This window comes from Plasmodium sp. gorilla clade G2 (assembly GCF_900097015.1).
Source record: "Plasmodium sp. gorilla clade G2 genome assembly, chromosome: 12".
Lineage (NCBI taxonomy): Eukaryota > Apicomplexa > Aconoidasida > Haemosporida > Plasmodiidae > Plasmodium > Plasmodium adleri (nom. inval.).
The window spans coordinates 1,563,197-1,578,094 of record NC_041704.1 but is presented as its reverse complement, the minus strand read 5'-3'; the positions used below and the strand labels follow the sequence as shown (position 1 = coordinate 1,578,094).

Below are 14,898 nucleotides of genomic sequence, written 5' to 3'. Positions count from 1 at the left end.
AGAAAAAAAAGCATTAAAGGAATAAATACATAAACAATTTAAAATATGTACAAAAAAAAAAGAAAAAAAAGAAATATGTATATATATATAATATATATATATATATATATATTTATATAATTAATAGGGTAATAACAAAATAAAATGTTGGAAATAAAAATTATTTCTTTATATCCATAAAGGCAAGGTGAAAACATAGATATGTATATATTAATTATACACTTAAAATATACTTGTATATATTTTTATATCTCTATCAAGATAAACATTTAAACTCTAAGAGAAAATTACAAAAAAAAAAAAAAAAAAAAAAAAAAAAATGAAGAGATAAAAAAGAAAAAGTTTAAGCACTTTTCAAAAGGGTCTGAAATGTATACATATATAAAAATATATATATATATATACATATTTTTTTAGTTGTCGTTTGTTCTGTTTATGTGTGTTTTTTTTTTTTTTTTTTTTTTTTTTTTTTTTTTTTTTTGAAAAAACATATATTTAATTTGAATTATACTCATTTGTTGTATCCATAGAACAGGTACTCATACCATTATTTTTGGCATCAAAATAATTGTTCGGAATTTTTTTTGTATCCATTAAAGGTTGAGGTATTCCATTATAATAACCCAGAGTTATATACATAAAAGATATACAAATAAGAACTAGTCCAATTAATAAATTTAAAATTCCTTTATGTATTATAATAGAGCCAATAATAAGTATAAAAAGACTTCTTCCAATTACTGTAAATAAGAATTCAATAAATCGATAAAATCGAAACGTTTTCACATCACAAAGGATTAGTAATATTCCTGAACAAATGACATATATATTTACGACAGTCTGAAATAAATTAAAAATATTTAATATTCCGGCTATAATCATTAAAGTGCCTAAAATGAAAAAATTATATATATATATATATATATATATATATGTATGTATTATACATATGTGTAATTTTATAATGAAACATCATTTGGGTATGTGTATACTCATATTGTTTATTATTATATCCCCAACAAAAAATAAATAAATATATATATATATATATATATATATATATATATATGTGTGTATGTATGTATGTATTTGTATATATATTAATAAAGACAGCTAGCCATACCTGATATCATTGATAAAAACCTCAAACTGAAGTTTGGTAAATCGGTAAAAAAAAGTGCCATATTTTCGAAACAAAAAATATATAATTAAAAGTTGTAATATAATATACTTAAAAGATATACATACACAATTAGCACATATATATATATATTATGTAATATAAGTTGACTTTTTTTTTTTTATTTTTTTTTAAAAAAGAGTTATACATAAATATATGTTCCATTAATTATATATATACATATATATTTATATTTATTTTTTTATATTTTTATTTTTTTTTTTTCTTATGTTGTGCTTTATTTAAAAAGATTGCATTAAAAAAAAAGAAAGTCTCATTCAAATGTACAAAATTGTCAGCTGTAAATTTTTATAAAAATATTTAATTTCCTCTTCTTTGTCATAAATAAATATAATTCTCATTATTTAAAATAAAAATATATATATATATATATATATATATATATATATATATATAATGTCACTTTTTTTTTTTTTTTTTTTTTTTTTTCCCTTTCTCATAAGGTGTTAATAATTTTGTTTAATTTTTTTCCACACAATTTATAACATGCAAAAAGGCAATAATATAAATAAGAAGATATATATATATATATATATATATATATTTTATTTTTTCATAAATAATTGACATATGCCTCTTTCGAATACATCATTATTTCTTCATGTGTATATATGTCTTTTTTTTTTTTTTTTTTTTTTCAAATAATGGACTGGTCGCGACTTCATAATGAACATACTACAATACATTAAACAACATGCAAAAAAAAAAAAAAAAAAAAGAATAAATTCACATATATATATATATATATATATATATATATATATATATATATATTTTTATTTGAATGTTCACTTAAACTGGACAACAAATAATACCTTGGATATTATAAGAAATTGTTTTATATTTTAATTTTTTTTTTTTTAAGCAATTAAAAATGGTTTATTAAAATTGAAAATAATAAAAAATTGTGGCTAAAATAAGCACAAATAATAATATATATTTAATTAAAAAAAAAAAAAAAAAAATTAAATTAAAATTAAAAAAATATAATTATGTGATTATATTAAATGTGTAACATATATAAATATATTCATATATATATATATTTATATATTTATGTATTTTTTTTATGACTTCTTTTTTGGATCTTTTGACATAAATCTTTTTCTTTTCATAATACCCATAAGTAAACCACCTTTTTTAGTTTCAATTTTTTTTTCAGTTGAACCTTCATTCTTTTTATCACGAAAAGAAATAGATTCTCTTTTAACATTTGTGCGTTTTTCTTCTTCAGGTGAATCCTCAGCATTCAAAGCTTCATCATCTTTTTGTACATCTGAACTTTCTAAATTTTCATTTAATTCTTGATTGTCTTCTCCTTCATCATTATTTTCATCTTTCATGTCATTTAATTCATCTGTATTTTGTTCATCATCTTCTTTTATTTCATCTGTATTGTTTTCATCATCTTCTTTTATTTCATCTGTATAGTTTTCATCATCTTCTCTTACTTCATCTATATTGTTTTCATCATCTTCTCTTACTTCATCTATATTGTTTTCATCATCTTCTCTTACTTCATCTATACTGTTTTTATCATCTTCTTTTATTTCATCTGTATTCTTTTCATCATCTTCTCTATATTCTTCATTACTAACATCTTGTTCAACCATTCCAGACTCACTCTTATCATTTTCATTATTATTATCATTATTATTAATTTCTTCCTTATGAGCTTCATTAATATTATATTCTTGATCAAACATAAATAAATTTTCTGGGGATTTGTAATCCATATCTATAACATCCTCATATTCTGTCATGCTTGTATTATTTTCTACTTTACTATTATTATTTATCATTTCATTTTCATTATTATCTATCATTTCATTTTCATTATTATCTATTATATCATTTTCTGATATTTGTATATCACTATTTTCATCTTTTATATATTCAGTAATCTCTTTATTTTTAATTATTCCTTCTTCATCATAATGAATAATTGAGTCTTTTTCGTTTATACTTTTGTCATCTTTTATTATTTCATCATTTTCATAAACATAATTATTATTTTCTTTATCTGATTCTCTGTCACTTATATAATTATCATCCTGAATAACTTGTTCCCTATCACTTATATAATTATCATCCTGAATAACTTGTTCCCTATCACTTATATAATTATCATCCTGAATAACTTGTTCTCTGTCACTTATATAATTATCATCCTGAATAACTTGTTCCCTATCACTTATATAATTATCATCCTGAATAACTTGTTCTCTATCACTTATATAATTATCATCCTGAATAACTTGTTCTCTGTCACTTATATAATTATCATCCTGAATAACTTGTTCTCTGTCACTTATATAATTATCATCTTTAATTTCCTCTCTGTCACTTATATAATTATCATCTTTAATTTCCTCTCTGTCACTTACATAATTATCATCTTCTTTAATTACCTCTCTGTCACTTACATAATTATCTTCTTTAATTTCCTCTCTCTCACTTACATAGTTATCATCTTCAAAAATTTGTTCTTTGTCTCCTACAAAACTATCATCTTGTTTAATTTCCTCTCTGTCACTTATATAATTATCATCTTGTTTAATTTCATCTCTATCACTTACATGATCTTTATCATATTGATAACTAGCTTGATCTTCTTCATATCTATCACTTACATGTTCTTCTTCATATCTATCACTTACAGGTTCTTCTTCATATCTATCACTTACCTGTTCCTCTACAGGTCCCTCTACATGTTCATCACTTACAGGTTCTTCATATCTATCACTTACATGTTCATAGACATGTCCTTCACTTACAGGTCCCTCCATATGTTCATCACTTATTGGTTCTTCATATCTATCACTTACATGTTCCTCTACATGTCCTTCACTTATAGGTCCCTCTACATGTTCATCACTTACATGTTCTTCTTCATATCTATCCACTTACCTGTTCCTCTACATGTCCTTCACTTACAGGTCCCTCTACATGTCCTTCACTTACAGGTCCCTCTACATGTTCATCACTTACTGGTTCTTCATATCTATCACTTACATGTTCATCGACATGTCCTTCAATTACAGGTCCCTCTACATGTTCATCACTTACTGGTTCTTCATATCTATCACTTACATGTTCATCTACATATCCTTCACTTATAGGTCCCTCTACATGTTCATCACTTACAGGTTCTTCATATCTATCACTTACATGTTCCTCTACATGTCCTTCACTTACATGTTCATCTACATGTCCTTCACTAAATGTTCATCTACATGTCCTTCACTAAAATGTTCATCTACATGTCCTTCACTAAAATTTCATCTACATGTCCTTCACTAAAATGTTCCTCTTCATATCTATCACTTACATGTTCCTCTACATGTCCTTCACTAAAATGTTCCTCTTCATATCTATCACTTACATGTTCCTCTACATGTCCTTCACTTACATGTTCCTCTTCATATATATATATATATATATATATATATTTATTTTTTCATAAATAATTGACAATATGCCTCTTTCGAATACATCATTATTTCTTCATGTGTATATATGTCTTTTTTTTTTTTTTTTTTTTCAAATAATGGACTGGTCGCGACTTCATAATGAACATACTACAATACATTAAACAACATGCAAAAAAAAAAAAAAAAAAAAATATATATAATATATATATATATATATATATATATATATATTTTTATTTGAATGTTCACTTAAACTGGACAACAAATAATACCTTGGATATTATAAGAAATTGTTTATATTTTAATTTTTTTTTTTTTAAGCAATTAAAATGGTTTATTAAAATTGAAAATAATAAAAATTGTGGCTAAAATAAGCACAAAACAAGAAAACAAACACTGGGATAATCTACATTTTAAAGAATCACCAATGTCTAAAATAAAACCTCCACGTATGGATGAACAAACAGAACCATCAGCTATGTTAATGAATATGATGAAACAATTATATCAAGAGGGAGATAGTGATATGAAAAGAACCATAGCCAAAGCTTGGTGTGAAGCTAACGAAAAAAAATCTGACTTTTCTGTACCAAATTTTTAGAAAAAAATAAATAGTAAAAATAATAAAAATAAATAAATAAATACATACATACATACATATATATATATATATATATAATGCCATAAAATAAGATAGGTTGATATACACCCTTGTATATATATATATTTATATTTATATATTTTTTCTACTTTTTTATTAATTTTCATATTAATTTTTTTTTTTTATCTTATTTTTTTTTTTTGGAAGGGGTAATAATATACGTGATTATATACCTTTTATTTTTCTTTTTAAGAAATATGTACCTTTTGCTTAACTACAAAAATATACATATGATACATATATTAATTACCATATTGATGAAGCATAATATTTTTAATTTAATCATTTCATTTTAAAATGTAAAATGTCTTATATGTATCTCTATATATGGACAGATAATATAACAAATAACAAACCATGATGTAGAAAATGAATATAATATTGATTGTGTACATATATTTTAATATATTTATAGAATAAAATATATATGAATATATTATATTACATGACTTTATATATTTATTTATTAATGAAACAACTTTAATTTACGTTCGTTTAAAACACGTTTTTGAAAATTTATAAAGAAAAAAAAGCATTAAAGGAATAAATACATAAACAATTTAAAATATGTACAAAAAAAAAAGAAAAAAAAGAAATATGTATATATATATAATATATATATATATATATATATTTATATAATTAATAGGGTAATAACAAAATAAAATGTTGGAAATAAAAATTATTTCTTTATATCCATAAAGGCAAGGTGAAAACATAGATATGTATATATTAATTATACACTTAAAATATACTTGTATATATTTTTATATCTCTATCAAGATAAACATTTAAACTCTAAGAGAAAATTACAAAAAAAAAAAAAAAAAAAAAAAAAAAAATGAAGAGATAAAAAAGAAAAAGTTTAAGCACTTTTCAAAAGGGTCTGAAATGTATACATATATAAAAATATATATATATATATATATATATACTTATACATATATATATATTTTTTAGTTGTCGTTTGTTCTGTTTATGTGTGTTTTTTTTTTTTTTTTTTTTTTTTTTTGAAAAAACATATATTTAATTTGAATTATACTCATTTGTTGTATCCATAGAACAGGTACTCATACCATTATTTTTGGCATCAAAATAATTGTTCGGAATTTTTTTTGTATCCATTAAAGGTTGAGGTATTCCATTATAATAACCCAGAGTTATATACATAAAAGATATACAAATAAGAACTAGTCCAATTAATAAATTTAAAATTCCTTTATGTATTATAATAGAGCCAATAATAAGTATAAAAAGACTTCTTCCAATTACTGTAAATAAGAATTCAATAAATCGATAAAATCGAAACGTTTTCACATCACAAAGGATTAGTAATATTCCTGAACAAATGACATATATATTTACGACAGTCTGAAATAAATTAAAAATATTTAATATTCCGGCTATAATCATTAAAGTGCCTAAAATTAAAAAATTATATATATATATATATATATATATGTATTATACATATGTGTAATTTTATAATGAAACATCATTTGGGTATGTATATACCCATATTGTTTATTATTATATCCCCAACAAAAAATAAATAAATAAATATATATATATATATATATATATATGTGTGTGTATGTATGTATTTGTATATATATTAATAAAGACAGCTAGCCATACCTGATATCATTGATAAAAACCTCAAACTGAAGTTTGGTAAATCGGTAAAAAAAAGTGCCATATTTTCGAAACAAAAAATATATAATTAAAAGTTGTAATATAATATACTTAAAAGATATACATACACAATTAGCACATATATATATATATATATATATATATATATATTATGTAATATAAGTTGATTTTTTTTTTTTGTTTTTTTTTAAAAAAGAGTTATACATAAATATATGTTCCATTAATTATATATATACATATATATTTATTTTTTTATATTTTTATTTTTTTTTTTCTTATGTTGTGCTTTATTTAAAAAGATTGCATTAAAAAAAAAAGAAAGTCTCATTCAAATGTACAAAATTGTCAGCTGTAAATTTTTATAAAAATATTTAATTTCCTCTTCTTTGTCATAAATAAATATAATTCTCATTATTTAAAATAAATAAATATATATATATATAATGTCACTTTTTTTTTTTTTTTTTTTTTTTTTCCCTTTCTCATAAGGTGTTAATAATTTTGTTTAATTTTTTTCCACACAATTTATAACATGCAAAAAGGCAATAATATAAATAAGAAGATATATATATATATATATATTTTATTTTTTCATAAATAATTGAAATATGCCTCTTTCGAATACATCATTATTTCTTCATGTGTATATATGTCTTTTTTTTTTTTTTTTTTTTTTCAAATAATGGACTGGTCGCGACTTCATAATGAACATACTACAATACATTAAACAACATGCAAAAAAAAAAAAAAAAAAAAGAATAAATGCAAATATATATATATATATATATATATATTTTTATTTGAATGTTCACTTAAACTGGACAACAAATAATACCTTGGATATTATAAGAAATTGTTTTATATTTTAATTTTTTTTTTTTTAAGCAATTAAAAATGGTTTATTAAAATTGAAAATAATAAAAAATTGTGGCTAAAATAAGCACAAATAATAATATATATTTAATTAAAAAAAAAAAAAAAAAAATTAAATTAAAATTAAAAAAATATAATTATGTGATTATATTAAATGTGTAACATATATAAATATATTCATATATATATATATATATATATTTATGTATTTTTTTTATGACTTCTTTTTTGGATCTTTTGACATAAATCTTTTTCTTTTCATAATACCCATAAGTAAACCACCTTTTTTAGTTTCAATTTTTTTTTCAGTTGAACCTTCATTCTTTTTATCACGAAAAGAAATAGATTCTCTTTTAACATTTGTGCGTTTTTCTTCTTCAGGTGAATCCTCAGCATTCAAAGCTTCATCATCTTTTTGTACATCTGAACTTTCTAAATTTTCATTTAATTCTTGATTGTCTTCTCCTTCATCATTATTTTCATCTTTCATGTCATTTAATTCATCTGTATTTTGTTCATCATCTTCTTTTATTTCATCTGTATTGTTTTCATCATCTTCTTTTATTTCATCTGTATAGTTTTCATCATCTTCTCTTACTTCATCTATATTGTTTTCATCATCTTCTCTTACTTCATCTATACTGTTTTTATCATCTTCTTTTATTTCATCTGTATTCTTTTCATCATCTTCTCTATATTCTTCATTACTAACATCTTGTTCAACCATTCCAGACTCACTCTTATCATTTTCATTATTATTATCATTATTATTAATTTCTTCCTTATGAGCTTCATTAATATTATATTCTTGATCAAACATAAATAAATTTTCTGGGGATTTGTAATCCATATCTATAACATCCTCATATTCTGTCATGCTTGTATTATTTTCTACTTTACTATTATTATTTATCATTTCATTTTCATTATTATCTATCATTTCATTTTCATTATTATCTATTATATCATTTTCTGATATTTGTATATCACTATTTTCATCTTTTATATATTCAGTAATCTCTTTATTTTTAATTATTCCTTCTTCATCATAATGAATAATTGAGTCTTTTTCGTTTATACTTTTGTCATCTTTTATACTTTCATCATTTTCATAAACATAATTATTATTTTCTTTATCTGATTCTCTATCACTTATATAATTATCATCCTGAATAACTTGTTCCCTGTCACTTATATAATTATCATCCTGAATAACTTGTTCTCTGTCACTTATATAATTATCATCCTGAATAACTTGTTCCCTGTCACTTATATAATTATCATCCTGAATAACTTGTTCTCTATCACTTATATAATTATCATCCTGAATAACTTGTTCTCTGTCACTTATATAATTATCATCCTGAATAACTTGTTCTCTGTCACTTATATAATTATCATCCTGAATAACTTGTTCTCTGTCACTTATATAATTATCATCTTTAATTTCCTCTCTGTCACTTACATAATTATCATCTTCTTTAATTACCTCTCTGTCACTTACATAATTATCTTCTTTAATTTCCTCTCTCTCACTTACATAGTTATCATCTTCAAAAATTTGTTCTTTGTCTCCTACAAAACTATCATCTTGTTTAATTTCCTCTCTGTCACTTATATAATTATCATCTTGTTTAATTTCATCTCTATCACTTACATGATCTTTATCATATTGATAACTAGCTTGATCTTCTTCATATCTATCACTTACATGTTCTTCTTCATATCTATCACTTACAGGTTCTTCTTCATATCTATCACTTACCTGTTCCTCTACAGGTCCCTCTACATGTTCATCACTTACAGGTTCTTCATATCTATCACTTACATGTTCATAGACATGTCCTTCACTTACAGGTCCCTCCATATGTTCATCACTTATTGGTTCTTCATATCTATCACTTACATGTTCCTCTACATGTCCTTCACTTATAGGTCCCTCTACATGTTCATCACTTACATGTTCTTCTTCATATCTATCACTTACCTGTTCCTCTACATGTCCTTCACTTACAGGTCCCTCTACATGTCCTTCACTTACAGGTCCCTCTACATGTTCATCACTTACTGGTTCTTCATATCTATCACTTACATGTTCATCGACATGTCCTTCAATTACAGGTCCCTCTACATGTTCATCACTTACTGGTTCTTCATATCTATCACTTACATGTTCATCTACATATCCTTCACTTATAGGTCCCTCTACATGTTCATCACTTACAGGTTCTTCATATCTATCACTTACATGTTCCTCTACATGTCCTTCACTTACATGTTCATCTACATGTCCTTCACTAAAATGTTCATCTACATGTCCTTCACTAAAATGTTCATCTACATGTCCTTCACTAAAATGTTCATCTACATGTCCTTCACTAAAATGTTCCTCTTCATATCTATCACTTACATGTTCCTCTACATGTCCTTCACTAAAATGTTCCTCTTCATATCTATCACTTACATGTTCCTCTACATGTCCTTCACTTACATGTTCCTCTTCATATCTAACACTTGCGTGTTCTTCTTCATATCTAACACTTGCGTGTTCTTCTTCATATCTAACACTTGCGTGTTCTTCTTCATATCTATCGCTTACGTGTTCCTCTCCATATCTATCACTTACATGTTCATCTACATGTCCTTCACTTACAGGTTCTTCATATCTATCACTTATATGTTCCTCTTCATATCTAACACTTACATGTTCATCTACATGTCCTTCACTTATATGTTCTTCTTCATATATAACACTTACAGGTTCCTCTTCATATATAACACTTACAGGTTCTTCTTCATATCTAGCACTTGCATGTTCTTCTTCATATCTATCACTTACATGTTCATCTACATGTCCTTCACTTACATGTTCCTCTACATGTCCATCACTTATATGCTCCTCTTCGTAAATTTCACTGATATCCTCTTCTTCATATCTAATAGTAATATGCTCGCCTTCATAATATTCCTTTTCTGGTTGCATGACACCACTTTCACTATGGTATTCAATTTGCTCATCTACTTTTTCTAGATCTGCATCTACATTAAATGAAATAGAATCAACATGGCTATCATCTTTGTCCATGTGTTCCATTTCCATAGATTGTTGAGAGTACTGATCTTCCTCTTTTTCAATTGAAGCAAGATTCTCAGCACTATAAACATCATGACTAGGTGTGCTTTTAAAGCTAACACTACTATGGCTACTTTGACGATCTTCTTTAGATGTTCTTTTTTTCTTCTTTTTATTTGTTTTGATTTTTAATATTTTAATAATTTTTTCTCCATGTTTTGATTCTAGATATTTTTTTTTTTGTAAAAAATTAGGATCATTTGAATAATAGCTAACTAAATATTTAAAGGTAAAAAGATTAGGTACTAAGTTATTATTTTCTTTAATAATTTTTTCTTCTACATGTTGTGTAGATTTATGTAGATTTTCAAAAAATTGAGTATTAGACAATGTATTTTGGACATCAATAATTTCATTATTTTTTATCATAGAATCTATTTTGGTTTTATATATTTTTCTTTTTTCTTTATAAATAAGACTAGTTAAATTAATAATAACATCTTGAGAAATATTATCATCAATTGATGGTAATTTTGGTTGTAACCCTAGAAGGGCTTCATTATACATTTTTTTTATAGAATTTAAATATTTTTGTACATCTGCATCTTTTTCATAATTTTTTAATTCATCATAAAAATCTTCTACACTTATATTAAATCTTTTTAATACATTCTTTTCTACATCTTCAATTTTTTTTTTATAACCATTATTTAATAATACTTCTTCTAGTCTACTTAATTCGATGGTAGTATTAGATTCATTTCTTAACATGTCATAAACATGTTTTGTAGTTTTTGACGTTTCACATAATACTGTATATATTTCATAACATAAATTTCTTAAGATCAATAAAATGTTCTCTTTAACAATCTTCTTTTTTTTTTTAAATATTTTCTCACCAGTAATATACCATATGAAAAAAAAACTACCTACAAACAAACCTAATTCTAATATTTTTGATAATCCTTTACTCATTTTTTTTTTATTATTTTATTTATTTTAAGTGAAAAAAAAAATAAAAAAAAAAAAAAACAACAAAATTAAAAAAAAAAAAAAAAAAAAAAAAAAAAAAAAAAAATTATAACAAAACCATTTATATATAAAATAATCTAATATATATAATTTTTTAATATATATATAATATAGATATATATGTTATTTTAATATATAATAATAAATATATATATATATCTATATTTTTTACCAATAATAAAGCATTATCATTTTTTAAAAAAAAAAAAAAATTGAAATAGTAATAAATAAATAAATATATATAAATATTATATATTTATATACATTAGATGATGCAAAGTAACAATATATATATATATTAATATTTATATATATTATGATATAATATATAAATTTTCATTATTTATCCCATTTTTTTTTTTTTTTTTTTAATTCAATTATTAACAAAAAATCTATATAAATATAATTTAAAAAAAAAAAAAAAAAAAAAAATTAAAATATATAAAAAAAATATTACCAATATAATATATATATATATATATATATATATATTACATATATTTTATAGAACATGAATTTAGAAAGATAATTTTTTTTTCTTTTTCTATATTTGAAAAAATTTTATATTTATAATAAATATATATATATATAATAAAATATTTTTCAAACATTTTTCTTATTGAAAGCATATTTTTATAAATATATAAAAAAAAAAAAAAAAAAAAAAAAAATATTATATATATAAATATTATAATATATAATATATTTTATATATTTATCATAACAACATGATTATTTGTATTTATTATTATATATATATATTTTATTTATTTATTCTAATTTTATTTATTTATTTTTTTTTTATTTTAATTTTTTAATTCTACATTTTTGTAAAAAGGAAACATTATAAAAAAGTAGAAAAAAATAAAAAAAATTACAACACCACAATGAAAAAAAAAAGAAACATTGTAACCATGTTTTTTTTTATAAAAAATATATAGAAACACATATATTTATAATTTGGTCATTATATTATAGAATAAATATACAAATATATATATAAATAAATTATTTATTTTTCAAAAAAAAAATAATTATAAATAATAATATTTTTATAAATGTTCTTGATTTTTTTTTTTTTTTTTTTTCTATAACACCCTGCAACCATATATAAATAAGAAAGAAAGCAACAACAATAATAATATGTATATATACATATATATATATTATTATAATATTGTTTATATTTTAAAATATATATAGTATATTTTTTCTTCAAATTAACATTTTGTTAACAATTTTTTTAAGAAAAAAAAATTTTTAACAATATAATATATATATATTAATTTTTATTTATATAATAAAAGATTAGAACAACATTAAAAATAAAGAAAGGACACATATAAATATATATATATATATATATATATATATATATATATATATATAATATGTATATATATGTAATAACAAAAAAAAAAAAAAAAATATTAATATGTATATATTTAATATCATTATTAGGTATACAAAATTGTAATTCATATCTTAGAATATATAAGTAAAATAATTTTACTTTTTTTTTTTCTTCTACTAATAATATATATATATATATATATATATATATATACATTTTAGTTGTAATACAGTTCTAAACTCATTCCGTCTTTTATTTCATAATCTTGTAATGTTATATGATCCTTATAAATAATATACCATTTTTGAATTCGTATTTTGTCTGCTCTTGTACCTAAGATAAAAATTTTTTGTTAAAATATAACTATCTATTATCATAAAAATAAACATATAAATAAATAAATAAATATATATATATATATATATATAATAGTTACCTGTTTGAGCTGCTACCAATTTTTTTAAATCTCCAATTGTATCATCCGGATTACATTTCACCCTGATCTTTTTTCCTAATCTATCATTTAATATTATCTCTATCATTTTAATAACAATTTGGTTATAAGGATAAATTAACTGTGTATGATATATCGAGATAAAAACAATATGTATCAAAAATAAAATAAAATAAAATAAAATAAAATAAACTATTATATATATATATATATTTATTTATTTATTCATTCCTGTTCCATATATTTTATTTAATTTTTTTCTTTCGATAGACTCTCCAAGTTTATTCTTTTAATATATTTTTATTATCCATAAAATGTTTATCCTTTTATTTTCTCATATATATTAAAGATGCGTTTATTTATTTATTTATTTATTTATTTATTTTTTTATTTTTTTATTTTTCCCTTCTTTATTAAAACATAATATATATTATGTGTTATAGAAGAACTTTTAACACGTTTATATCTTGAATCTCTAATTTACTGCACATACATTTTCATGTATTTTCAAAATATATGTATTTAAAATATTATATACATATATTTTACAAATGAACATTCGACAAATTAAAGCTTACTTTTTTTCTTTTTTTTTTTTTTTTTTAATTTGATAAACGTCGTAAATATATAATAAAAACAAAATATATAATATATATGTATTAATTTAAAAAAAAAAAAAAAAATTATTTTTTATTCTATTTTATTGGGCTATAACATTTATATTCATCAAAATGAAAAAAATATATATATATAATATATATTATATGCGAACATTTATATTATTAACCTTTATATATTTTAAAAGTAGAAAAAATTAAAATATAAAAAAAAATTAAAATACGCTTATATATATAATACATCATATAAATTTATCATATTTATATAATTTTGATTTTTCTATAAAGTTTTTTCTTTAAAAAAAAAAAAAAAAAATTAATATCAATTACATATGTATATATTTTATATGACATATAATTATTCTTTTTTATTTTTTTCTTTATATATATATATATATATCATTATATTTCCTTTAAAAACATAAGTAGAATAAGAAAGTATTTTATTTTCTTATCTCATAATTATATAGCATATATATTATTATATAACACATGGGTTATATACTTATTTTATTGAACGTATCCATAAAAATAAACTTTTCT

General features: G+C 21.0%; 5 protein-coding genes across 5 annotated transcripts; all 5 read right to left on the bottom strand.

Moving 5' to 3' along the window:
• Positions 1-269: 269 nt before the first annotated feature.
• On the bottom strand, positions 270-1,184 carry PADL01_1238800 (COPI associated protein, putative; the record flags this gene model as incomplete). The annotated part of the gene is made up of 3 exons (XM_028683361.1): positions 270-276; positions 512-890; positions 1,124-1,184. The coding sequence occupies 3 exons, from the start codon at positions 1,182-1,184 to the stop codon at positions 270-272; spliced, it is 447 nt and encodes a 148-aa protein (XP_028539546.1).
• Positions 1,185-2,268: 1,084 nt separating this feature from the next.
• On the bottom strand, positions 2,269-4,793 carry PADL01_1238700 (conserved Plasmodium protein, unknown function; the record flags this gene model as incomplete). The annotated part of the gene is made up of 4 exons (XM_028683360.1): positions 2,269-4,037; positions 4,108-4,421; positions 4,465-4,603; positions 4,784-4,793. 4 exons carry the CDS (start codon positions 4,791-4,793, stop codon positions 2,269-2,271), a joined length of 2,232 nt encoding a protein of 743 aa, XP_028539545.1.
• Positions 4,794-6,322: 1,529 nt separating this feature from the next.
• Positions 6,323-6,995, bottom strand: PADL01_1238600 (COPI associated protein,putative; the record flags this gene model as incomplete). The annotated part of the gene is made up of 2 exons (XM_028683358.1): positions 6,323-6,717; positions 6,935-6,995. The coding sequence occupies 2 exons, from the start codon at positions 6,993-6,995 to the stop codon at positions 6,323-6,325; spliced, it is 456 nt and encodes a 151-aa protein (XP_028539544.1).
• Positions 6,996-8,039: 1,044 nt separating this feature from the next.
• PADL01_1238500 (conserved Plasmodium protein, unknown function) lies at positions 8,040-11,873 on the bottom strand (the record flags this gene model as incomplete). The annotated part of the gene is made up of 1 exon (XM_028683357.1): positions 8,040-11,873. The coding sequence occupies one exon, from the start codon at positions 11,871-11,873 to the stop codon at positions 8,040-8,042; it is 3,834 nt and encodes a 1,277-aa protein (XP_028539543.1).
• Positions 11,874-13,501: 1,628 nt separating this feature from the next.
• Positions 13,502-13,826, bottom strand: PADL01_1238400 (ubiquitin-like modifier HUB1, putative; the record flags this gene model as incomplete). Its single annotated transcript, XM_028683356.1, has 2 exons — positions 13,502-13,617; positions 13,721-13,826. 2 exons carry the CDS (start codon positions 13,824-13,826, stop codon positions 13,502-13,504), a joined length of 222 nt encoding a protein of 73 aa, XP_028539542.1.
• Between the last annotated feature and the right edge of the window lie 1,072 nt (positions 13,827-14,898).